The following is a 24634-nucleotide window of genomic DNA, read 5'->3' on the forward strand; positions in this document are numbered from 1 at the left end:
GGTGCTCTACATAGATTGCTCGTAGGAGATGCGGAATAAGAAGAATGCGCTAGCTGCAGAGTTTTATTTACTTTTTTACTCTCAAATGTCCCCTCTGTAATAATAAATATTAACATTAAGTTATGACAAATGTTCCGCTTATTATCTATAAAATCTATTGATTCCTAGCTCAATATATAGTATGTGTATTGGTTTATTTTTAGACCGATCCGATAATATTAAATGATTAGTATGTTTTAAAATGCAAATATATAGCTTTTTTGTTCATCCAAAACAAAGCTGGTCTGATGATGCAAGTCAACATTCTAGGATACCAAATTTTGATTAGAAACAGCTGGCAATCATCATTGCTCATTCCAAATTTTTGTATACATCGACGGAAGCAAACACATGTACACCAGGATTACATATTATCACGACATGGATTCAAGTTATCATTCATACATTAAGCAGATTACAGTCCAGCAAAATCACCATCAACAAGCAAGTGCAAGTGCTACTCGACTTGCTGTTCTTTCATGCTCCTATCCTAACCGTCCTAGGATCAGGACACTGAGCTGCAGGCTACGCATTAACATGTGGCGCATGCATCTCAGGAAAGCCGGGACAGATCATTTGCCTCTTTTCCTTTGTCTTCTGATGACGGAACCGATACAGTTGATCACACAACTGACGCAACTCGAGGCTCTGTTGAAGCGTTACAGCCCATCATCTACCTCGTATTTACATGTCAGCATGTAAATTGTTCGGGAACAAGTAACAATAGGCAACCAGTCATCCATGAGCATTACATCAGCGATCTAACTTGATCCCGCGAGAAAGAGCTGCTCATATGCAGTCAGCAAGACTAGATAGAGGAACTCTGATGATGAACTATAACCTCAGGAAGATGTACTACTTCACTGAGTAGATTTTGACAAGGCGGTTTCTTCTAGGCGCTTCCATCTAGCCTCACGCTTTGACCTCGCGCTAGCTTCTTGAGCTTCATCTTCCTCAAACTTCTTGCGGCACACCTCAAACAGTGTGGGGTCATGGTCCATGAATATTTTGCGAACATTTAGACTCAAGCTTTGAACTGCCTGGTTCCAGTGGCCTTTTGTATTTCGTTCTAACGCAGGAAGGATTATGGGCAGTATCACCTTGCTGTTCTGTTTGATCAAACCCTCAATATGATCGTTGTTCCATAGAAAGAGAGCTCTCTCCGCCACCTGTAAAACAAAAGAAGAAATTATACAACATTAGATTCTATAGCAAAAACCAAAAAGGTGGAATGGAATAACTAGAAAACATAACTTGATTTATCACTCCTGGAAAACACCAAATATGAAATCGTCAGATAAAAGATCAAGAAACAGATGGACATTCTCAACACTTAGACATTTACAAGCCACGAATCCAAAAGAAGGGGTATTGTCAGTTACAGATGCAGAAAATCAGTTTAAAAATGATAAGACAAATAAGGAAGCTCAAAATGAGATTTTGGTGGTCAAGTGATAAAGTACACGGGTTGGTGCCTTCTCGAGACTCTTGATAATGAAAAAGTGGACCGCTACTACAGTACTACTTAATCCTCCACTGCCTCACTCAGTTAAGAAAAAATCATTTATTGGGAAGACATCCTCAACTGCCTCACTCAGGTAAGAAAAAATCATTTATTGGGAAGACATGAACTAGCATGATCCATAACAGGCTACAGGGTTTCACCATTCTACTTCGGTATTCATGAGTAGTGTAATCTGTGCCAAAGAATGGGAAAGGCTAAGTGGGTGCACTGAGAGGATATGGAATGAAAGTTTATGTCCTTGTTCTGACATCCTATTCAGAAATGACAAAATGCTACTGGAGAGTTTTAAAATGAGGAGAACCCTGGTAAACAATCATTTAAAACTGACCGAGTAAATTGTTTGACACAAAATGCAATCTTACAGAGATGCTATCTGTAGGCTACAGCATGATAGCAACAGAACAGGATGAAAGTGAAGTGACTTCACAAGAAGATTGCATCCATATAGCAAACTTGACTCGCTTCAGTAAGCCCATTGTCCACAGTATTTTCTCATCACGAATCTTTATCTAACCTTCTTTAAATCACTATAGTTCTTGAAATACTTGCAACAGGATTATTCTTGTGATGCATCACATCAAATTTGCAGAAGGTTTTACGAACACTTGTGATGCAAGTCCAAGAGTCAACTAAGTTAATATGATTATTTATGTATCAACACGAACAGAATTAGTATGCACTTTATACTTAGCACTTGCTACAGCTTAGTTGACTTGCATTCATAAATGATAGTCATGCGACATGCAAAAAGTGAACCACAAAACCAACAGTAATTTTGAAGATGAGAACTTTCATGAGCTATTAATAAGTAAATATTCTACGTTTATGGTATAGTTGACACTCTGCAATCCCTCTTACCTGAAAGTGAGAACTGCTTAAACAGCGGGCAAGTTGATGAAAAAGTGGCACCATACACCTCTGGAATTCTGCTGGCTGAGTAGCTTCCAGTACCTCCTCTAACTCACCCAAAAACATCACCTCCTTTGAGCTATTCGTGATGGGCCAATACTTCAGTAAACCCCTTATAACAGTATCAGCAAGCTTGCAATCTTTCTCAACAAACTGAGTGACACAGTATGAAAGTTGTTGATGGTACATGCTAACGCATTTTGGTTTGTGGAGTGGAATCAGCACCCGGACTAAAAACAATTTGTGCTCTTCTTTGAGTGGCAAAGCAAAACCATTAATTATACTCCCCAAAATCTCTAACAGCTCTGCAATGCCATTATGCTTCTCTGTCTCAAATATGAACCTGTAGAAGATATTATTAATTGCCTTCCTAATGAATGGGCGGTGCACCATGAACTTCCCGTATATCCTGTGAAGTATTGTCTTCAAATACTCCCTCTCCCTTGGATCCTCCGAGTCAAAGAGATCAAGAAGCCTGATAATGAAACCATGATCAATGTATCTCTTGGCCAGCTTCGCATCCGTCTCAGGAGACTGAATAAATCTTAAGAACAGTTCATATACAATCTGCAAGTGCGGCCATGCCGGGTCCATGACAGGCTCTTCCTCCTCCAAATCGAACGACGCGAGCGCCTTATTCTCTCTTGGAGCAGGGGTAGGGGTCCTGAACAAATTTATAGACACCATCTTGATGACATCCTGCACGACAGACTCCGAGAATTTCCCGGTGGCTGAGGTGACATAATCCACGAGCTCAAGCAACATTTGCCTCTTGATCTCCTTCTCCTTCACATCCTTTGTCGGGTCCATGAAGTCGAACAGCACCCAGCACATGGCCAGCTTCCTGAGGAACAAGTTGGGTTTTTCTGAAGCCGGCACGTCACGGAAGCTCGGAAGAGCCTCGTAACCGGTTGAGGCCGCGAATCCATTATTGACACCGCCACCAACACCGGCGTTCCTGACTGCGTAATTCTGGCCAGGATTTGTGACCGTGGAGGCATAACTGTCCGGATTGACAATCCTATTAGACATGGTCAAATCCGTCGTGGTTCTTCTTGCATCAGACGTCGGGCTGGGAAGCGAAGAGCCCGCTCCGGCCAAATCTTTCTCGCCGGACTTGGTCGGCTTCTTGGGTAGCCGGCCGAGGATTTGCTTAATCATGATGGATTGCCCGAACAAGTCCTCGATCGAAACCACTCTAAAGAACTCTTCCCAAATCCATAATTTCTTTACCTGATCAAATTAAGCACCGTAAGAAGCTGAAAAGAATTTTGCACGCATACCATAAGACGGAATTGGGGAAAAGCTCACCTTCGGATCAAATCGATGCCTCCAGAGCCGAATCCGCGATCGAGACCCTCCCAAAACCAAGCCTTTCGACGAGAAGCGCAATCAGGAACACCAGTAAAGAACCGGGCCGGTGGAGTCAAAAAGGAAAAGGGGTCGAAAGCTAAAGAAAAAAGGCGGAAAATTGTGGCTTTTTCACAAATTCTAACACGAATTGGCCCCGGAGAAAAGGGAAAGGCTGCGAATTGGACGGATCCCTGCAGAAACCTGTGGGGATTTTTGGTGGGATTCGAGGAGGAGGTGGTCGTTCGTGGAGACGTTCGTTCGTTAGGGTCTCATGGGGCGCAGTGGGAGGAGACAGTAGGTGGGCGAAAGCCAAAATGGGCGAGAAAATTAAAGACGACGAGGAGGTGGAGAGAAAAAGAAGTCCTTTTTGGACCAAATCCACAATCGTGAGAACGGATAGCCCGGTCGGTCGTAAATATTCTGGCTTGCGGAAGAATATATTATGCACCATCTTCAATGTGGTAGTGAATTGTTCAGCGCTGAGTGCATTACAATCTTCTTAAAATTGCGAAATGAGGCAGAGTTTATGTCCTTCATTTCGAAAATTTTGTAAGTATTAATCCACCAAAGATTTATTCATGACTTCACACGGCAAATCAAATTGTTATCTAGTCCGTGCATAAGCATATATAATAGTTTTACCGGCGGTCCGTGCGCTTACAATTGCTTGCAACATGGTAAATTTTAGCATATAAAACTTACATTCAGAAATAATGAACTGGTCAGAGCTTAAAGACTAAATTTTAAAATAAAAAATGGGTTGAACAAAGAAAACCTTGGCCCTTTATTGTGGTACCCTTTGTGGGTACCAAAGGAAAGGAGGCACTTAAAAAAATGCTAATAGAACTCATGCGAGAATCATAGATTAATTAAAAGAAAGAAAAGAAATAAGCCAATGATGCTCCACTGGCCCAGCTGGTAGACTTGTAACAGTTCTAACATACCACTAGGAGAGAATTGACCAGAGCCAGCCACGCGCATTCTTGTATTGGGTCTCCACTTTATGATGGCTAAATCTCAAATCAAATTCCTGTTCCTCAGCACAAGCATGAGACCAACGATAAATACGAGGTTTGTTTGGCATAGCTGGAATTAGGAGCTCTTAGCTTTTAGTTATTTGAGTGAAATAAGTGAAAATGAGTGTTTGTTTGGTAGAATTTTTTTCTGATTTAAATTCTTTGCGGAGAATGATTCTTTAGGGAAATGATTTGGTGGTTAAAAGTTGTTCTATAGAATAAACTATACGAAGTAAGTGATTCTGTACGGAAAGTGAAACAGATGAATCTGTTTTTTTTAGCTCCTCAACTTCTAGTTTATTTTAGAGAATCATTCTTACAGATTCAACTCAGAGAGTAAAAGCTACAGTTTGATAGAGCTTCTCTGAATTCAACTAGAAAACTATTTTAGGAGCTCTGTCAAACAGACCCTGATTATCTAAAATAAACTAAAAGCTAGAGAGTAAAAAAATAGTTTTCACTTATTAAATTTCCATACAAAATTATTTTCTCCATATAATTTATTCTAGAGAATCACTAGAGAATTCCTTTCAATCACAGAATTATTTTCCCATATAAATTATTTTTTTAAGAGAATTTGAATCAGAAAGAATTTTATCAAACAGGCCCACACTGTGAAATCAAAATCCCAGTCAAAAGAATCCATTTGTTTCTGAAGGTTTGTCAGGCTTGTTCGACATAATTCCTCATGAAACAAAACAAAACTGCATTGGATAATGGACGGATGGCGAATGGTGATTAGCACAGCGAGACAGTGAGTGGAAGAGAAAAAATGGCGAAAGCTGGTTAGCTAAATTGCCTCTGGTGTCACAATTAGGACCACTAGTGGATTGGCGCGTTCACACCACATTTTTTTTCACAGAATATAATAAAATATGATAAAAAATTAGGTTCACCAATTTAGATATCTCAATATTTATCAATATTTAACATATTCATTTAATTATAAATAAAATAATAGTATTTTTATGTATACACATAATTTTAACATGTAGACGACAGTAACATGAACATAACAAAATTTGTTTTTCTGAGTTTTATATATTTTTCTGTGTATTTTAGATTATTTTAGCTGATTTATCAATATAACTAATATTTCTTTCGCTATTTTTCTAGAATTTCTCAAAAATAGAAATTATGTGTACATGTATGTATGTATGTATGTATATATATATATATATATATATATATATATATATATATATATATTACACATGCACGGGATCCATTGTTGCAGTAACTACAGTAACTCGACCCTTAATTTAGATAAGCAAGTACCAAATGGCCGTAAGAAAGGAGGAGAGGAATGTGATAAAGCAAATGCCTGTGCAGTTGACCTGCATTGTCTGCCTGCCTCCACGGTTCAAAAATTCGTTGGTAACTGACAAAAATTCACGATAATCGGACATCTCGGTTCGGCTCGGTTTTAGAAACCAAATGGTAACCAAATTTGAATTAAAAAAATTAAAAAATTCAAAAAAATCCTTAAAAACTAGACACAATTCTAAGACCTGTGAAAAATATTTTTAAAAATAATGTCGTTTGCATCATATTATATAGGGAGAAAGTTTAAAAAAATAAAAAAAGTTGAAGCGTAAGGCTCAGTTAAGTAAAAGCTTAACATGCAAACACATTTTTTTTTTACGTATGACCTATCTTAAGAGGATCTTTAAAATTGATTCACTTCATTTAGAATTTTATTAATTTCTCTATAATTTTTACAAAGTTCACAAGCATAAAGTGAATATATTAAAAACAACACTGTAATTAACTTTTTCATATCTGCTATTATTTTTCCTACATAAAGCATAGTATAAATAAACTAATAAAAGTGATTTCACTAATTTTAGAGGTGTGATGGATCAGTTATGAATTAATCTAGTCACAACATATTTATACAATCCTGCATGTTACAATAACTAATTCATGAGTTCATGTATTTTTAAAAGACATATCATCATGTAAGAAGACTAAAAAAATTAGTTTCATGATTTTTGGATTAGCAAAGAGTAAACTATGCATTTAACTTGGTTTAACAAATACATTTTCTCATAGAAATTTTGAAATTTTTTATGAGTATAAATACTTTTATCATATAGATCACATTATAAGGAAACCAACAAAATTTATTTTACTTGATTTGAAGCTCAGATGAATTAGTTATTGATTTACAAGATTGAGATAATTTTTAGGTTTTTAATTGAACTTCACTGAAAATCGAGAAAACCGCTCGATAAATCAAGAAAATCGAGAGGTTATGATAAAACCGAGCGGTTACCGACAATACGAAAAATTCGAGAAAACCGCTGGATAAATCGAGAAAATCGCTCGGTAAACGGTCCAATTCAACCAGTTACCGAGAGGCTAAATTCATGATTTTTTTCTCCAAAATTTAATTTTTTCAAACGAATTTTATCCGAAATTTATTCAAAATTCGAGCGGTTATCGCGGTTACCATGGTTTTCGGTTATCGCTGCAGCTCGGTTATCGAGCTTCGGTCAGTAATGTGAACCCTGCCTGCCTCTCGCTCTGTCCACTGCTTGTGCAAGCAACATTTACCTTTTTTTTTAACCTAAGTAGCAGGAGCTCTACCTTTCAATTAAGAAGAGTAAAAAATAAAATTATACAGAAGGTAGCCGAAGCCACATATATCCCTCCTAGACTTTACAGGATACATAGAAAAATACAGGTAACACTATTAAAGCCCGGCGAGGGATGGCACTTTACTATAGCAAATTTCACTGTAACTAGCTAACTAGGTACCGAAACAAAGCTGTTGTCGAAAATGAAACAGCAGGAAAAGAGAGCGATCACGCCTCAGAGTTCAGGCAAAAATGTTTTCTAGAAGTAATACTTGCAGGAAATATTTCTTTAGCCTGTTATAATGTCCAAATGACATGTGATTGCCACTGGAGGAGAGTCATGCAAGGTTGCAAAACACATAAAAGAAAGATAAAATCTAAAAACTGCAAATGCACGCTTTAGTTTTACGGCATGCACACCTATTTTGCTCCAGAAAGTATACAAAATTGCTTATGAGTTTGAACCAATTTGCTTTTTGAATTTTTCTTGCAACGAAATTGGTCCCAAATTGTTTTTTTATTGAAAATATGTAGTAGCTAGATCTAATATTGCATTTGAATGGTTCTAATTTGTTCACAAAAATTGTTGAACATCCGATCTGAATTGCCTTAACCTATTTCTTAAATTGCTCACGGTTCCAATCTAATTTTCTTATAATTTTTCACAAAATTACTTATATAACTACATTTAAGAGGCAGACAGAACACATTGATCTTTCATCAAATGTTTTCTCTCTTTTTTTTGCCACATATTGAAGTTGTCATAGATAAATGTTATAAGTCCGTATGTAAAAAGTTCAAAAAAAAGAATAAAATGTTCATACTCAAATAATTTATTAAAAATAAGTATGATATTGAAGTTGCCATTAATCGCTGTCCTGAAAATGTGTGCCTTTCTTGACGCTGCCTGTCTCAGGCCCGTTACGGTGGCGGCGCTGGCGAGCATGGAGTCGCTGATGCCGCTGCACAGCGCGGTGGCGGTCGCGCGGCTGCGGTCGTGCATCGCCGGCGACTCGGCCTGCTGGAGCTACCTCTCCCAAGGTGACCCCTCTTTCGTCCTTCTCTTTGCATTATGTAGTTTTTTTTCTTGTGGAAGGCTAGGTTGATTGGTCGCATTGCCGTTGGCCTTTGCTGATTCTGTGTTGTCTGATGCTGAAATTTGTCCTACTTAGTTCGCGTGAGGATTGAAATGTGTTACATCCGTTGCCAGATATGTTACTCATGAGATGGGAGTATTGCATTTCTATGTTCAGAAACACATTTTATAATTTATATTGCATATGCTTAGGATGCAAAAGTCTAGGCGTCACTTGGTCTGGACTGGAACGTTGTATATGAAATCAGTGGATTTAGTGTATCAGTCTAATTAACTTTGTTAGCCTTGGAGAGCATTCTGTTGCTTGTTGGCAGTAAATTAAAAGTTTAGAACAACCATGGTTATCTCTGTGTGATTGTATGATTTCTACAATTCTAAACAAGACAACTAGTGATTATCTGCTAGTAGGGACTTGAAGAATGGATATATGTTGCGATGCCTATTGACTTTGTCTGAATGTATTCACTCGTTTTCTCTCTATAATCATGTTTTTTCAACCTACATATCTGCGCTCATTCTAAAATCCTCAGGTGTCCTTTTAAAACTTGATGGCTTCAACTGTACTTTAGGTAGCACATTCCTACGTTGATATAGTTAAGCTGGACATTTAAATGTTGGGACTGTTGTAGAAAACTATATTGTTAAATTATGTCAGTTTTAAATTTGGAGTCCATCAATTATCGAGTAGCTTGTTCTCTTGTATTGTCATCATCATTCTCATTACTGTTTTGGTAATCATCCTGGTAGGTTTGACCAAGCGCATCTAATCATGGCTATGGACATAAGACCATCCATAACCATTTTCCCTTCGTTCCGTTCCCTTCCTGATTCCCTCCCCGTTACTATTCCTTTTATTTCCACCCTATCTCCAACAGCTTCCCTTCGAGAGGATTCGTGAAGGGAAAGGAGAGAGAATCTCAGAGCGAAGTGAATAGAGGTGGGAATCCCTTCGTGACAGGAATTGCGAAAGGATACCGTTGGAACGCTGAAGGGAACGAAAATCTCTTCATGAAGGGAACGCGAACCGCGAAGGGAATCGTTTGGAGATGGTAAAGAGAATGGTTCACGTGCTACTGCGTCATGATTTAATGTTTCGATATCTTCCCTTTATCCTGTAAGGATTAGTGCCTGATAGCGTGTCTTGGCAACTTTGGTCAGGAAATTTCATCACTCAGCAGCAAAATCACTGGTGACTCCCATGGGAATTATTGATTATTGTTTAAATTTGATTCCAGCATTTTATGAAGTAACAGCTACTCAGATCCTTAAAATTTTGGTGATTCTGTATTGGTCATCTTTGTTGCAAGCTGACAAGTACGTCATTGATTTTTTACTTGATGCTCTTAATTGTGCAATCAGTACGAAATCCAGTTGTCTAATGAATACGAACTAAACATTTGAAGAACTGGTGCACTGGAAAATTTGGTAGTGATACTGTTTCCAGTTTTTTTAAGGAAGAGGTATGCTATAGGTCAGAGATCATCTTCTGTTGCTGTTGAGTTGTTTATTATGTCTAGTTTCCTGTATTTCTGCCCACCATGTCAATGTGCCTATTATGTTCTGTGCTGTATGCTTAATTTCAGATATTTGACCATGAGCAGCCGCCTGTTTTATGTATCATTTTTGTTTGTTGTTCCGCCTTTCTTATTTTATCATCAGAGATTTCAACCTGAGATATCCTTTGTCAGTTTCTGATTTTGACCAAGGTCACTCATCTTGCACCTTTTCTGATTGAACTTTGCCCTTTTGTTTGAAAACAATACAGTAGATTTTGCTCTTCCTCGGCAATGAAGGCTGAAGAAGGTGACCAGTTCGAACAGCACTTCCCATATCTACATTTGTGACTCCCAAGTTCTATAAGTACTTTGCTCTCAGTTGTTCTAAATCATGTTAGTGTTTCAGGTGATGATGGTTCTCGCATGGTTCTTGTAGATTGAAATATTTTGTTCTCGTTTCTCATCGTAGCCTCCTAGATATCTTGGACATAATACAGAAACTATTGGATATATGTCTCTTGCTCAATTCATCATGTTAACAACCAAACGGATGCATTATCAGACGACGAACTATCAATTGCGTAGCTTGTACTATTTATGCTGGGGTGCTAGCATCAACGGAACAATCAATTCCATAGTAGCCGGCGCTTGTCACCGCCATGATGTGATGATGTCCAGGGTTAAATCATTGAAAAATTATGTGGAAACAGGAGAGAAGTGGAGTAGTAGACATTATTACAAGGATGGTAACATAATGAATATAAATTACATTTCAACATGCAACAGCACAGATGACGAGACGCCACCAGTCTAAGAAGCTCGAGGTTGAAGAACCTGCCAAAGAAGAGCACTGGAATGGTTACAGTCACTCGAGAGTCGAGGCGCTTTTTTTGAGCTGGAGCATCATACCACCGTCTTCTAACGGAATTTATTTATTTAAAGTTTTTTTTATTGGAATAGCCGCGAATAATGCTCCTGACGTGGGCCATTTGGTCAGAAGAAAGCTTACTGCATGTGGGCATGGCCAGAGCATCCCTCGCCATCCGAGCGACCGTCGGGTAGTCCGACCTGTGAACCTTCCACCACTTGAGGATATCAAAATCTTGTGTTGGTTCGACGAGACAATCATTCAGGTAACGAAAGAGTTCATCCGATGCTTGTTGCGATGGATCAGCGCTGTCAACGGCCATTGCACTGGCGCGGTCATCTTCAGTATAGTCAGTGTACATCTCCTCGCGGTCATCTTCTGTATAGTCAAAGTACATCTCCTCGCTGTCATCTTCAGTATAGCCAGTGTACATCTCCTCGCGGTCATCTTCAGTATAGTCAGTATACATCTCCTCGCTGTCATCTTCAGTATAGCCAGTGTACATCTCCTCGCTGTCACCTTTAATATAATCAGTGTACAGCTCCTCTATCTTTGTTGTTACCTGGGAGATGTAATCATTAGCAGCCTCGAGGCCAAACGCATTGTTGAAAATAGTACTCCAATGTAAACTGAGTTTGTACCGGGGGTCCAGTACAAGTGGTATAGACCAGACAAGGTAGCAATCTTGTATAGCTTTGTCTAAAGTGTCTATTGCCTTTTTCAGAACATCCGCAACATCCTGGGCACCAAGAAAACCATTATATCCATTGTAAGGATTTGCATTGCCTCCACTGGCCCGTGCGAGTTCAGATTGCAAAACTTTCCTCACATTGAACAGCTCTCCAAGACAAAGATTTGAAGTGGGACCGCTGGAGGCAGAAATTATTTGAATGGCACTATATATTGCCCCCCAAATATTGCACAATAGTTCTATAAATAAATACTTGTCTCTAATTCTAGAAGAACGTTCCTTGCGAAGAACTTCCAAAGAACAATACCACGAATACCACCATCCGTCGTCGTATGCCCATAGGTGATCTAGGCCATGACGTGAAAGAAGCTTCTCACGCTCTTGTCTTGTCAAGTCTAATTCTTTTCCTTCGAGCCACATATCTTTAGCGAAATCAGAATCTAGATTGAGGCATTGAGCAACGGAGTGAAGTATATTGTCCATAAAGGTGGTACAAACTAGCCCTCTGCTCGCTGCATAGGTATCATCAAATAGCTTCGTTACGTCATACTTCAGTTTTGAGTGATCATTAGTTATCCCGCAAGCTATCATGAACAGATCACCATCAGAAATAAGCCCCAAAAAATAACTACTGATGATCTCCACATCCACTTCGCATTCAACACAAATTTGTCCCGTGGGTACCAATAATGATCCATGGTAGGAAGGCCGAGGTACGTCCAGTTTTACGTCCGCGACCACCTTGTGAAGATTCCAGTCATCATCGATGAAGTGGCACGCTCTATATAGGACTTCCCGCTCCATGGTTTTAGCTTTACCCATTGCTAAACTCACTTTCCCAGGAACGTCGTCGACCCAGGGGCAATCCCGATCCCTCCTTGCCTCATCAAAGATACCATCGCAAATCTGCTCAATGGCACGGCGCGAGGGCACCTCGAATCCAGGGTTGAGACGGCGCACGAAGCTCTTGAAGTAGTCGTCCTCCACGATCGACGGATCGTATCCATGCAGCGCGATCATCCGAGCGAGGTCTCTGCTGGCTTCTTCTTCTTCTTCCAGGCCTGCAGGCTCAGGATCCGTGGATCCATCGGAGCCTGAAGGAGCGCAGGGCGGCGGCGGCGGTCGTGCAACCCCCGCGGCAGCAGCTTCCTGTTCGATGCATCTATCGACGTGCTTCTTCAGGCTGGTCGTGCCATAACTTGCGTTCAATTGGTTTTTGCAACGGTTGCACTGCGCCATGCCGGTATCGTTTCCAAGGTCATCTCTGCAACGTGTGAAGTGCGCCCACACGCCGGACCGCGGTTTCAACTTGCGCCCCCGTCGTGGCGTTTGCTTTCGCCCTTGGCTGCTCTCCTGTTCCATGTGTGTGTCTGACGAAGAGAAGTGAGCAAATGAACGGGCAAGCTTGCTTTGCGCTATATGAGATGCTCAGATGCAGTAGTAGCACTCTGACAGAAATTAAACAATATTTGGTACTACATGATTTGCTAACAATCATCACAAGCTAATCCAATTCATAGTTGATTTGTCACCATAACAAGTTCAGTTAGCCTGTATATGATTAATTGATTCCTCTTGCTAAGCAGAGAAGAATTTTTTTTCTTTCAAGAACAAGAGCGGGAGAAAATATCAATGCATGAAATCAAACTTGCAAGGCGAAGAAAAGAAGAAAAATTACGGAGAAGGGGATGACGTTGAGAACTTACAAGGCGATCGAGCAGCTAACTCGCAGCCGAGCACCCGGAGGACGGAGCAGATCTCGGCGAGGCGCGTCTGGTCTTGTCAATGGCAAAATGCGATGTAAAATTGGAGTCGTACAGCGCAGAGTGTGCCGAGAGGGCCGACGACTTCTTGCAAGTTGCAATTTACTAGTCTATATATTTGTCAACAACTTTACATGCTTGTCATTGCTTCCAACTCCTTAGTAGTAGAACTGTTCAAGCAACTCTCTATTCTTTGCTTAACAAATTAGAGCCATTCAAAAGCAATATCAGATCTAGCTGTTAAATATTTTTAATAAAAAATAAGAACAGTTTATGAATAATTTTGCTGCAAGATAATTTTAGAGAAGCAAATTGATTCAAACTAGTAAGCAATTTTGTATATTATCAGGAGCAAAATAGTTATCTATACTATAACACTAAAGCATATACGTACAATTTTTATATTTTACCAAACAAATTTTTAGATTTCATCAAACAAAAGAAGTCATTTTTGGACCAAGTCCAAAATCGTGAGAATGGATAGCCCCGGTCGGTCGAAAATATTCTGGCGTACATTTTGTGATGCACCCAGCGCTGAACAATTCACTTCCACATTGTAGTTGGTACACAATATATTCTTCTGCAAAATTGTTCGTAACTTCTTATTTTATTTTACAATCTTCTTAAAGTAGCGAAATGAGGCAGAGTTCATGTCCTTTATTTCGAAAATTTTGTAAGTATTAATCCACCAAAGATTTATTCATGACTTCATATGGCAAATCAAAATTATTATCTAATCCGTGCATAAGTATATATAATAGTTTAACCGGCGGTCTGTGTACTTACAATTGCTTGGAGCATGGTGAATTTTAGAATATAAAACTTACATTCAACAATGAACTAGTCAGAGCTCATAGACTAAATTTTAAAATAAAAAATGGGTTGAATAAAGAAAACCTTAGCCCTTTATTGTGGTACCCTTTGTGGGTACCCAAAGGGAAAGGAGGCACTAAAAAATGCTAATAGAACTCATGTGAGAATCATAGATTAATTAAAAGAAAAGAAATAAGCCAAAGATGCTCCACTGGCCCAGCTGGTAGACTTGTAACAGGTCCAACATACCACTAGGAGAGAATTGACCAGAGCCAGTCACGCGCATTCTTGTATTGGTGTAGCACGCTGGAACCACCGTAAACTCAGAGTTCTACTAATTTACCTACGGGGTTGTTGAAAAAAAAAATTACGATAGCACATCTAAAAACGGATATAACAAAAGCAAATAAACATAGACAATTATATATAGTCATCAGCACACTAACATAAACCAACATCTAGCAAGCGAGGAACATTCCTCGAACCAATTCGTGGTCTCCAATCGTCCATCCGAGCCACAGTTTAAAAGGTCAAAATCCGCACCTCTTATGGATCCCACGATCAACTTCTGAACTTTGCAAATTTTCGGATATTACAATTGGATCTCCACTTTATGATGGCCAAATCTCAAATCAAATTCCTTGTTCCTCAGCACGAGCATGAGACCAATGATAAATACACTTAATGCTTGCATTGAGTTCTCCCTCGTCTCTCCCCTCAGTCTTTTCGCCTTATATAGAGGTGAGGTACCGACTCCTATACTATCGTAGTCAATAAGGAGTTATCTTCTTTGACGTACAAGCAGATAAATCCGTTTTGAATACTGATCGTATCGGGTTAGGTAACCAATCTAAACCTTACTAATATGTACTTTCTTGATTCTGGGTGTATCAGGTATCGCTGATTCGGTTCCGTGATATCTGAAGCTACCTAATATACGTTATACATACCCTATCTGTGTGTGATATACTCCTTATACGCATAAATCCTACAGTTAGATATTCGACAGTAGCCCCATAACTCTACCCAGGAGGAGAGATTTCTATAAGAACTCACTTGAATACCACCAAGTTTAAACTTGGTCGAGTAAAATGGATCAAGCTCATAGTCGAAAGAATTGAGTATAGAAGGATCCTTCCTCGAGCATCGAGTGGAAGCTCAATCAGGTCGAGCGCCCTGTGGCTAACTGCACTCGAGACTTGAAGAAAAAGATTTAAAGAACTTAACTGATCGACACCCAACTCCGAATAGAATTAAAAAACCTTTCAAAATTTTAAACGACAGGTGTATGCGCATTTAATGCGGGCAAAAGGGCATGCAAAGATTCGCACGTCGTTATCATTCCTCTTTTCGCGTCAGTTGAAGCGTTGTAAAGATAGGAACGGTCGAAGAGACGGTAAATTGTTTATTATTTACCCATATGACCTGGGCTTGTAGCGGCCATTCCTCGTCATTGCCATCAGTCTTCCTGCACAAGCCTTTTAGCTTTCTTCATCCCAGCATTCACCACCATCAGAAAAAATTTTAGATCCATGGATCCCAGCTCCTCCTCACCGGAGAAGCAGTCGAACGCAGTAGCCGCCGGCGTCTCGCCCGATCAGTACGATGAGGCGAGGTTCATGATCGAGGCCTGGACACCCTTGGCGTTGCAAGAATCTCGGCTGGCGGATCTCCAAGTAGAAGGAGTGGTGCCACCACGTAGCCTGGTTGAATGGAAGACGGCATCCGGTAAGAGATTCTTCCAAACCTGCAGGTTTCTGCTGGCTTCTTCCAGGCTTTCGTCCTTAGGTGCTCTCCTCTTTCATGCGTGTCTGACGAAAAGAAGTGACCAAATGAATGGGCAAGCTTGGTTAGCTCTATATGAGATGCTCAGATGCAGTATAAGTAGTGGAGAAGAGATATCAATGGATGAAATCAAACTAGCCTCAGGCGAAGGAAATTAAAGAAGAAGGCGAGCTGCGCTGCCGGGCGCTGGGCGGGGCCACGTCATCTGCCTTTCGCTTCCGATTCTCGAAAGACCCAGACCCAGACCTAGACCCAAACCTGAACTGAAGAAGGAGCGATCTGTCTTGTGCTGCACAAAATCGTTAGTCAAAATGAATGGGAACCAAACCAAGACCTAAACCCAAACCCAAACCCAAACCGGAACTGAAGGAGAAGTGCCCAGCCTTGGCGCTGCACGAAATTGTCTGTCAAAATAGAAGGGAACCATACCCAGGCCCAAACCCAAACCCAAACCTGAACCCAAGGAGAAGCACAGTGTCTTGCAGCTACACCAAATTGTTGTTTGCAAAACGCAGTGATAACAAATAGAGGCTAGCAGAGACAAGGATAACGATAACCTTCATTAATTCAGCAAGATAAAAACTTACTTAGGGAAAGCTGGAGCACTACTACTCCATCTAATCACAAATACTTATCATTTTAGACATCAACAAGGTTTTATGATGCAATTTTGACCACCAATTTCAATTGTTATATGGCTATAGAAACCAATAGAAATATTATAATATTACAAAATACTCTATAAGATAAATGTGCACGTAGGTTTCATATTTTCAACCTAAATATTTAAAAACATATAGTTGAAGTTCATAGAAAATTTAGGTTTTTTTTGCCACTAGGTCAATCACGGTTTCGATATTTTCCATTGCTTTTATAATATTTAGGCTCATATCACCACTGGTTTTGAAACGTGTTAGGTTTGCCACCTCCGTTTCACTCGTATGTGACCGTCACTGTTTTGCTGAGCTGGCACCAGTATTCAATCATCAACCGCACCAGAATACCCTTCTTCTTCCTCTGACCCCAATCTCTCAATCCCTAATCCAGCTCCAACGCCTCCACCACCACCATCTTGTTCTCTGACATGGCCGTCCCACTCGCCCCCACTGCGCCTGCCTGCTACCACCCAAAGCGCTCTCCCCGGCGGGCTCCTTCGGCAAGAAGATGACCATGGAGTCATGGAAGACCGCATCGCACGCACATCCACGTCACCCGCTGTGCTTGAACCCAGTTAGAAGTTTCTCTCAGGTAATGAAGACTAAACGACATGAAGACTAGAAGATGATGGGGTTATGTTCACGCTCAAGTCTGCTTGTGGAGTTATGTGTCACCATTAGAAGTCTTTTGTTATTTCTTTATCTGTTGACAGAAAAAGGGGTTTCTCATTTAGTATTACACTTTTCCATCTATAATAAAGCTCCAAACTAGGATGGCTTCATATGTTTTTTTTTAAACGAAATGGTTTCATATTTGCAAAAGAATGTCCCGGACAAGCGAATTTACCATGATAGCACTGCCAGCTTCCTGTTGATGGACTCCAGCTGAGAGTAAAGGCAGGCGCAGCCACCCAGGAAGTTGGATATTGCGTGGGCAAGTACAAGGAACCCTGCAGCTGCGAGGCCGAGCTGGTATGCTTTGTATACTGGTCCCTTGCACTGAATGAAGTGACTGCAACTTTTTTAGTCTGCAGCAGAGATCACAACAAGTGTCAGGTATGAATTATCATATCAAGCACCTTTTCTATCTGCAACAAGATCAAATACCAATAACCACGCATGAAGAAGTGGGAAAACAGAAATAATCTGAAAACCATTTCAATTTGAAAAGCCCTCCATGAAACCTGACAGGTATAATCAACAACTTGAAATCTTACCTTGTTTTCGGCAGCCTGAGCCTGGATTGCCAGCATGCCAGCAGTAACATCCAGGGCAGAAATCACTATGAAGACAACAATGGCAGCTCGTACTCTAGCCATTGTAGCGGGCTACTATCCTATCGGACTTCTGTAAGATGAGAAGAGCTACTGAAGAAAGATCTGTTGCTTACCATCAAAGGAGCCGTGGCCCTTTCATTTATAGAGATCTTCATCGGTGACAAAACGCAGGGGTGGACAAACACGGGGGTGGACAAAACGGAAAGGGAACCTGCAGACCCAAACCTGAACTGAAGAAGGAGCGATCCGTCTTGGTGCTGCACGAAATCGTTGGTCAAAATGAATGGGAACCAGACCTGGACCCAAACCCAAACCTGAACTGAAGGAGAAGCGCCCAGCCTTGGCGCTGCACGAAATTGTCTGTCAAAATAGAAGGGAACCAGACCCGGACCCAAAACTGAACCCAAGGAGGAGCACACTATCTTGAAGCTACACCAAATCGTTGTTTGCAAAACGCAGTGATGACAAATAGAGGCTAGCAGAGACAAGGATAACCTTCATTAATTCAGCAAGCTAAAAACTTAGCAAAATTTGTAGCACTACTACTCTATCTGGTCACAAATACTTATCATTGTAGACATCAACAAGGTTTTATGATGCAATTTTGACCACAAATTTCAGTTGTTATATGGCTATACAAACCAATAGAAATATTATAATATTACAGAAGTACTCTACAAGACAAATGTGCACGCATGTTTCATATTTTCAACCTAAATATTTAAAAAGATATAGTCAAAGTTAAAAGGAAAATTTAGGTTTTTGCCACTATGTTAATCACAGTTTCTATATTTGCTATCGCTTTTGTAATATTTAGGCTTATACCACTGCTTTTGAAACTTGTTAGACCAGTGCCAGCACCGTTTCGTTCATATGTGACTGTTTCTGTTTTGCTGAGCTAGCACCGACATTCAACCATCAAACGCACCAAAATGCCCAGAATACACTTCTTCTTCCTCTGACCCCAATCTCTCAATTCCTAATTCAGTCCCGCACCGCCGAAGCCAACCCGCGCCTCACTGTATCCATCCAGCTCCAATTCCTCTGCCTCTGCCCGTCCCTGCTCCACCCAATGCCTCCACCACTACCACCACCATGTTGTTCTCCAACATGGTCGTCCCGCTCGCCTCCCTACGCCCGCCCGCTGCTACCCAAGGTGCTCTCCCCGGCGGGCTCCTTCGGCAAGAAGATGGCCATGGAGTCATGGAAAACCTCATCATGCGCAGATCCATGCCATCCATTTTGCTTGAACCCATCTGGGGATGTTGTCGGCCTAGGTGAGGTGGAAGACGAGGCAGCGGTGGCCAATGCAGAGCTGTAGTGTGGCCGTCGGCAGAGAAGGGGAAATTTTCTTGTATGCTAGAGAAGCGCCGTGTCATCCGCTGTTTCTTTATTTCTACTATATAAAACACGAGTTGATTCTCACGTCATCTCTTCTCTTACACTTTTTTTCATCTAATAAAAACCCTTAAAGTTCGAATGATTTACTCACTTTTGCCATCCACCCTCATCCTCTAGCCTCCCCGTCTTGTTACCGGTTATGGATATATGACCGATTTTACTATTATAAATAAATAAATAAATTTAGAGGGAAATTAGCAGATAATATCCTCTTGTTTTTTGGATCCAATCTGAAATTAAACTACGCCATCGCTCCCGATGCATTCATCCGACAACACTCTCATAGCGTATCCACATATTCGTACAGTGAGTTTGTGCTTGATGTTACCATGTTCAATACTTGTGTTTTCGTTACAACACATAGACACTTAATTAGTCTATGTATTTAGCTGGTTGGTCCATGCACTTGGCTTTAAGCCTCTTTGATGTAATAATAATATGTTGTACTCGATATGTATGAAAATGATATCATCTTGTATCAATATGGTGTACAATGTTAGCCTGGGACTAACAATCAGATACAAGACTTGGATTTTTGGTAAGAAAATCCGGGTAGTTAAACAAACACGAAGAACTAGAGCAACATACAAAATTAATTATAGAGATCTTCATTGGTGACAAAACGCAGGGGTGGAGAAAACGGAAAGGGAACCTGCAGACCCAGACCCAGACCCAAACCTGAACTGAAGAAGGAGCGATCCGTCTTAGCGCTGCACGAAATCGTTGGTCAAAATGAATGGGAACCAGACCTGGACCCAAACCCAAACCTGAACTGAAGGAGAAGCGCCCAGCCTTGGCGCTGCACGAAATTGTCTGTCAAAATAGAAGGGAACCAGACCCGGACCCAAAACTGAACCCAAGGAGAAGCACACTATCTTGAAGCTACACCAAATCGTTGTTTGCAAAACGCAGTGATGACAAATAGAGGCTAGCAGAGACAAGGATAACCTTCATTAATTCAGCAAGCTAAAAACTTAGCAAAAGTTGTAGCACTACTTACTCTATCTGGTCACAAATACTTGTCATTTTGGACATCAACAAGGTTTTATGATGCAATTTTGACCACAAATTTCAGCTGTTATATGGCTGTACAAACCAATAGAAATATTATAATATTACAGAAGTACTCTACAAAACAAATGTGCACGCATGTTTCATATTTTCAACCTAAATATTTAAAAAGATATAGTCAAAGTTAAAAGGAAAATTTAGGTTTTTGCCACTATGTTAATCACAGTTTCGATATTTGCTATCGCTCTTTAATATTTAGGCTTATGCCACTGCTTTTGAAACTTGTTAGATCAGTGCCAGCGCCGTTTCGTTCATATGTGACCGTTTCTGTTTTGCTGAGCTAGCACTGACATTCAACCGTCAAACGCACCAAAATGCCCAGAATACACTTCTTCTTCCTCTGACCCCAATAACCCCAATCTCTCAGCTCCTAATCTAGTCCCGCACCGCCGAAGCCAACCCGTGCCTCACTGTATCCATCCAGCTCCAATTCCTTTGCCTCTACCCGTCCCTACTCCACCTAGTGCCACCACCACCACCATGTTGTTCTCCAACATGGCCATCCCGCTCGCCTCCCTACGCCCGCCTGCTGCTACCCAAGGCGCTCTCCGCGGTGGGCTCCTTCGGCAAGAAGATGGCCATGGAGTCATGGAAGACCTCATTGTGCGCAGATCTGTGCCATCCATTGTGCTTGAACCCATCTGGGGATGTTGTCGGCCTGGGCGAGGTGGAAGACGAGGCAGCGGTGGCCGATGCAGAGCTGTAGTGTGGCCGTTGGCAGAGAAGGGGAAATTTTCTTGTATGCTAGAGAAGCGCCGTGTCACCCGCTGTTGATTCTCACGTCATCTCTTCTCTTACTCTTTTTTCATCTAATAAAAACCCTTAAAGTTCGAATGATTTACTCACTTTTATCATCCACCCTCATCCTTTAGCCTCCCCGTCTTGTTATCGGTTATGTATATATGACCGATTTTACTATTATAAATAAATAAATAAATTTAGAGGGAAATTAGCAGATAATATCCTCTTATTTTTGGATCCAATCTGAAATCAAACTACGCCATCGCTCTCGATGCATTCATCCGACAATACTCTCATAGCGTATCCATATCTTCATACCGTGAATTTGTGCTTGATGTTACCATGTTTAATACTTGTGTTTTCGTTACAACACACAAACACTTAATTAGTCTATGTATTTGGCTGGTTGGTCCATGCACTTGGCTTTAAGCTTCTTTGATGTAATAATAATATGTTGTACTCGATATGTATGAAAATGATATCATCTTGTAACAATATGGTCTACAATGTTAGCCTGGGACTAACAATCAGATACAAGACTTGGATTTTTGGTAAGAAAATCCGGGTAGTTAAAAAAAACACGAAGAACTAGAGCAACATACAAAATTAATTATTTCAACACATAGTAATACTTGCTGCAGCAGATAAAAAAAAACTACTGCAACATAGTATAAAAATAACTATTACAATATAAAAAAATTGACTGAGAGATAAGCACCATAGGGAGCACTTCAATTGTCGGTACAAGCTCAATATAAAGACATGACTCCAACGGGCCAAATCGTGGAGCTATTTTCTGGTAACTCAGATGCTACCATATTCCTCTTCTATTATTTAACTTTGGCACAGGACAAAACTAGACGCTCACAGACAGACCAACACGAAACAACAGAAGTAAGTGTCTGTTCGGTGAAGCTCCCAGATCAATTTTGAGAGTAGAATAAGTGGGAGTTCTGTCAAGCAATGATTTATAGTTTTCAACTCTAAGAGTGATTATGTAAAAGTGATTCTTTGAAATAAACTAGATAATAAGATTTAAAAAACCAATTTACTCTAATTCACTTTTCACATAAAATCACTTTCTCCATATAATTTTACCTAAATAATCACTTTTTTCAGAAAATCACTTTCCATAAAAAATTTAAATTATATCAAACAGGACGTAAGGAATGCAATCACTATCTCCACTAAAATGCTCCCCATAGATGATCCCCGCAACCGATAGGCTATGCAAACTCCAGCGCTGCCGCGGTGATGTAGTAGGCGATAGTGATCACGCAGTGGACGAAACAAATCTTGCCGCCGAGGGCTAATATGTCGACGTGGATGAAGCCCCATGAAATCTCTGATTTGGCATTGGACATGGCCTCTTCACGCAACAGCAAGAATCCAACAATGACGGCCATCCTATTAAATCATAGAATGGTGACATTTAGCAATGTTCACAAAATAAATTATACCAAAAAAGTTAGATCAACTCTACCATTTGGTCGTTATTTCACATTGTGACCAGGGATTCATATTCCGGGTTGAAGAAAAAACTTGCCAGTGGAAAAGATGATATTCTTGAATTCTGGTTTCCGTTCCAAATTTCATTTGAACGGTTTAAACAGATTTTAATTTTTAACTTTTGTAAAGGATAAAAAACATATTAACTTCTAGGTGTACCTGTAGCCATTTCTAGCTAGTGACGATTGTATGGTCGTCCTTTGTGATTTCTACATTTTTGTGTTCCCCGTCCTGTCTCCTCCCCTCCCCTCGGTTCTATGTGGAGGGCTCTCTTTACTATAAAAAATGATTTAGTGGGACGTCTTTATACAGACAACTATTCAGAGCCGTTTGTGAAAAGGGTATCACAGACGGTTTCAAACTTGAACCGTTTGAAAAATAACTAGCCGTAGTTTCCACAACGGAACGCTTTACTATAGATGGTTCGTATTTAAGAACTGTCTGTACTATTAATACAGATGGCCCTAAAATATGATCGTTTGTACAAATAACATAGTTCAGACAGTTCCAACACCGTGTGTCCCGCTTTGCACCACACGCAATGCAGTTCAGACGGTTCCAACACCGTGTGTCCCGCTTTGCACCACACACAATGCCTGTCGAGAGATTATCCTCATAACCTTATCCTTACACGTTGTAGCGAAAATAGCCCTATTAGGTTATGATTGTGATTTTGGTGATTAATGACAACATAGTCATTGGGACTAACATGTTTGTCAAGTATATGCTTTAGTAGGTCTCATGGATGCAACAAAAGAGAAGTCGCCGAAGCCGGAACAAAGAGATGAATGAATTAGACTTGTTCCATGAATTTTGATATGATCAAATGGAATATATTTCTGTATAATCTTGTAGATATCTTCACAAGCTTTCTATAGAGCCAAAGATCATCAAAATCGGAGTTCAGAGTGAAAAGTTATGCCCAAAATACATAACGATATTTTGCTGAAATTTGCCTCACAGGATGATCCGGTGCTCACATAAAAATTAGTCCGGTGCTGCATAGGATAATCCGGTGAGTTCAATGAAAAATAGTCCGGTGTTCACAGAAAATTTGAAGCGGAATTTTTTGCATCACAGGATGATCCGGTGTTCACAAAATGAACACACCGGACTAATATTTCCAGAGAGCTCCAAAATGAAGATATGCACATAGGATAGTCCGGTGCATTTGTCCGGTGTTCAATAAGTTATCACAGGATGATCCGGTGTTCACAAAATGAATACACCGGACTATTATTTGCAGAGAGCATCACAATGAACATATACACATAGGATTATCCGGTGCATTTGTCCGGTGTTCAGTGAGCCATCACAGGATAATCCGGTGTTCACAGAGACTTGAGTGGGGGTTCCAACTGCTAGTTTGTGAGAGTGTACTCACCGGATGATCTGGTGTTAGTACTACTGTTCTCATCGGATCATTCGGTGTTAATAGCTTTTTAGAGCCGTTGGGTTAACGGCTAGTGCGCAAGTTTGAGGCTATAAATACCCCTCCACTCAGTCATTTAAGGGGGCTGAAGTCTAGAGAAGTTCATAAACACCTGAGAAGACATTCAAGCCACCAAAGTGCTTAAAGTGATCATCCAAGGCGATCAAGCACAAGATTAGTGAGTGATTAGTGCTTATAGGCCTAGAGAGTTAGTTGCTAGGTGATTGCTACCTAGAGAGTGGATCAAGGAGTGATCCAACAGTGTACCTCTTGGTACGCCGGCACCTTGGAGTCTTGGTGACTCGCCGGCAAGCTTGTTGACCCTCCGACTTGGTGTGGAGCGGTGGCAAGGCGATTGTGCGGGGACGCGGAGACCCTTGCCTTTGTGGCTCAAGCTCCGAAGTGATCACGGCGGCAAAGAAATGGAAGAGAGGCTAGTGGTGAGACCTTGCCTTGGTGGCTTGGTGGCTCATCCAGGGGAGGCCTTGTCTTTGTGACTCGGTGGCTCAAAGGCCGTGACCGGGTGCCGACCGGGAGCATATCCTTTGTGGAGCTCCAACGTGGACTAGGGGTGGCATTCATGCCATCGATACCACGGGAAAAATCCTTGT

At 40.7% G+C, this 24634-nt stretch overlaps 2 protein-coding genes and 1 pseudogene across 2 annotated transcripts; all 3 read right to left on the reverse strand.

Annotated features, from left to right (window-relative positions):
* Positions 1 to 379: 379 nt before the first annotated feature.
* On the reverse strand, positions 380 to 4229 carry LOC133898817 (serine/threonine protein phosphatase 2A 57 kDa regulatory subunit B' theta isoform-like). The gene is made up of 3 exons (XM_062339572.1): positions 3785 to 4229; positions 2423 to 3706; positions 380 to 1208 (listed from the first exon to the last, which is right to left on the reverse strand). The coding sequence occupies exons 2-3, from the start codon at positions 3632 to 3634 to the stop codon at positions 900 to 902; spliced, it is 1521 nt and encodes a 506-aa protein (XP_062195556.1). The 5' UTR covers positions 3635 to 3706; positions 3785 to 4229; the 3' UTR covers positions 380 to 899.
* Positions 4230 to 10689: 6460 nt separating this feature from the next.
* Positions 10690 to 13505, reverse strand: LOC133898337 (zinc finger BED domain-containing protein RICESLEEPER 1-like). Its single transcript, XM_062339001.1, has 2 exons — positions 13282 to 13505; positions 10690 to 12945 (listed from the first exon to the last, which is right to left on the reverse strand). Exon 2 carries the CDS (start codon positions 12935 to 12937, stop codon positions 10949 to 10951), a length of 1989 nt encoding a protein of 662 aa, XP_062194985.1. The 5' UTR covers positions 12938 to 12945; positions 13282 to 13505; the 3' UTR covers positions 10690 to 10948.
* A 3410-nt stretch (positions 13506 to 16915) lies between these two features.
* LOC133899414 (protein DESIGUAL 2-like) lies at positions 16916 to 17911 on the reverse strand (annotated as a pseudogene).
* Between the last annotated feature and the right edge of the window lie 6723 nt (positions 17912 to 24634).

Source organism: Phragmites australis, chromosome 18 (genome assembly GCF_958298935.1).
Source record: "Phragmites australis chromosome 18, lpPhrAust1.1, whole genome shotgun sequence".
In the NCBI taxonomy this organism is placed as follows: Eukaryota; Viridiplantae; Streptophyta; class Magnoliopsida; order Poales; family Poaceae; genus Phragmites; species Phragmites australis.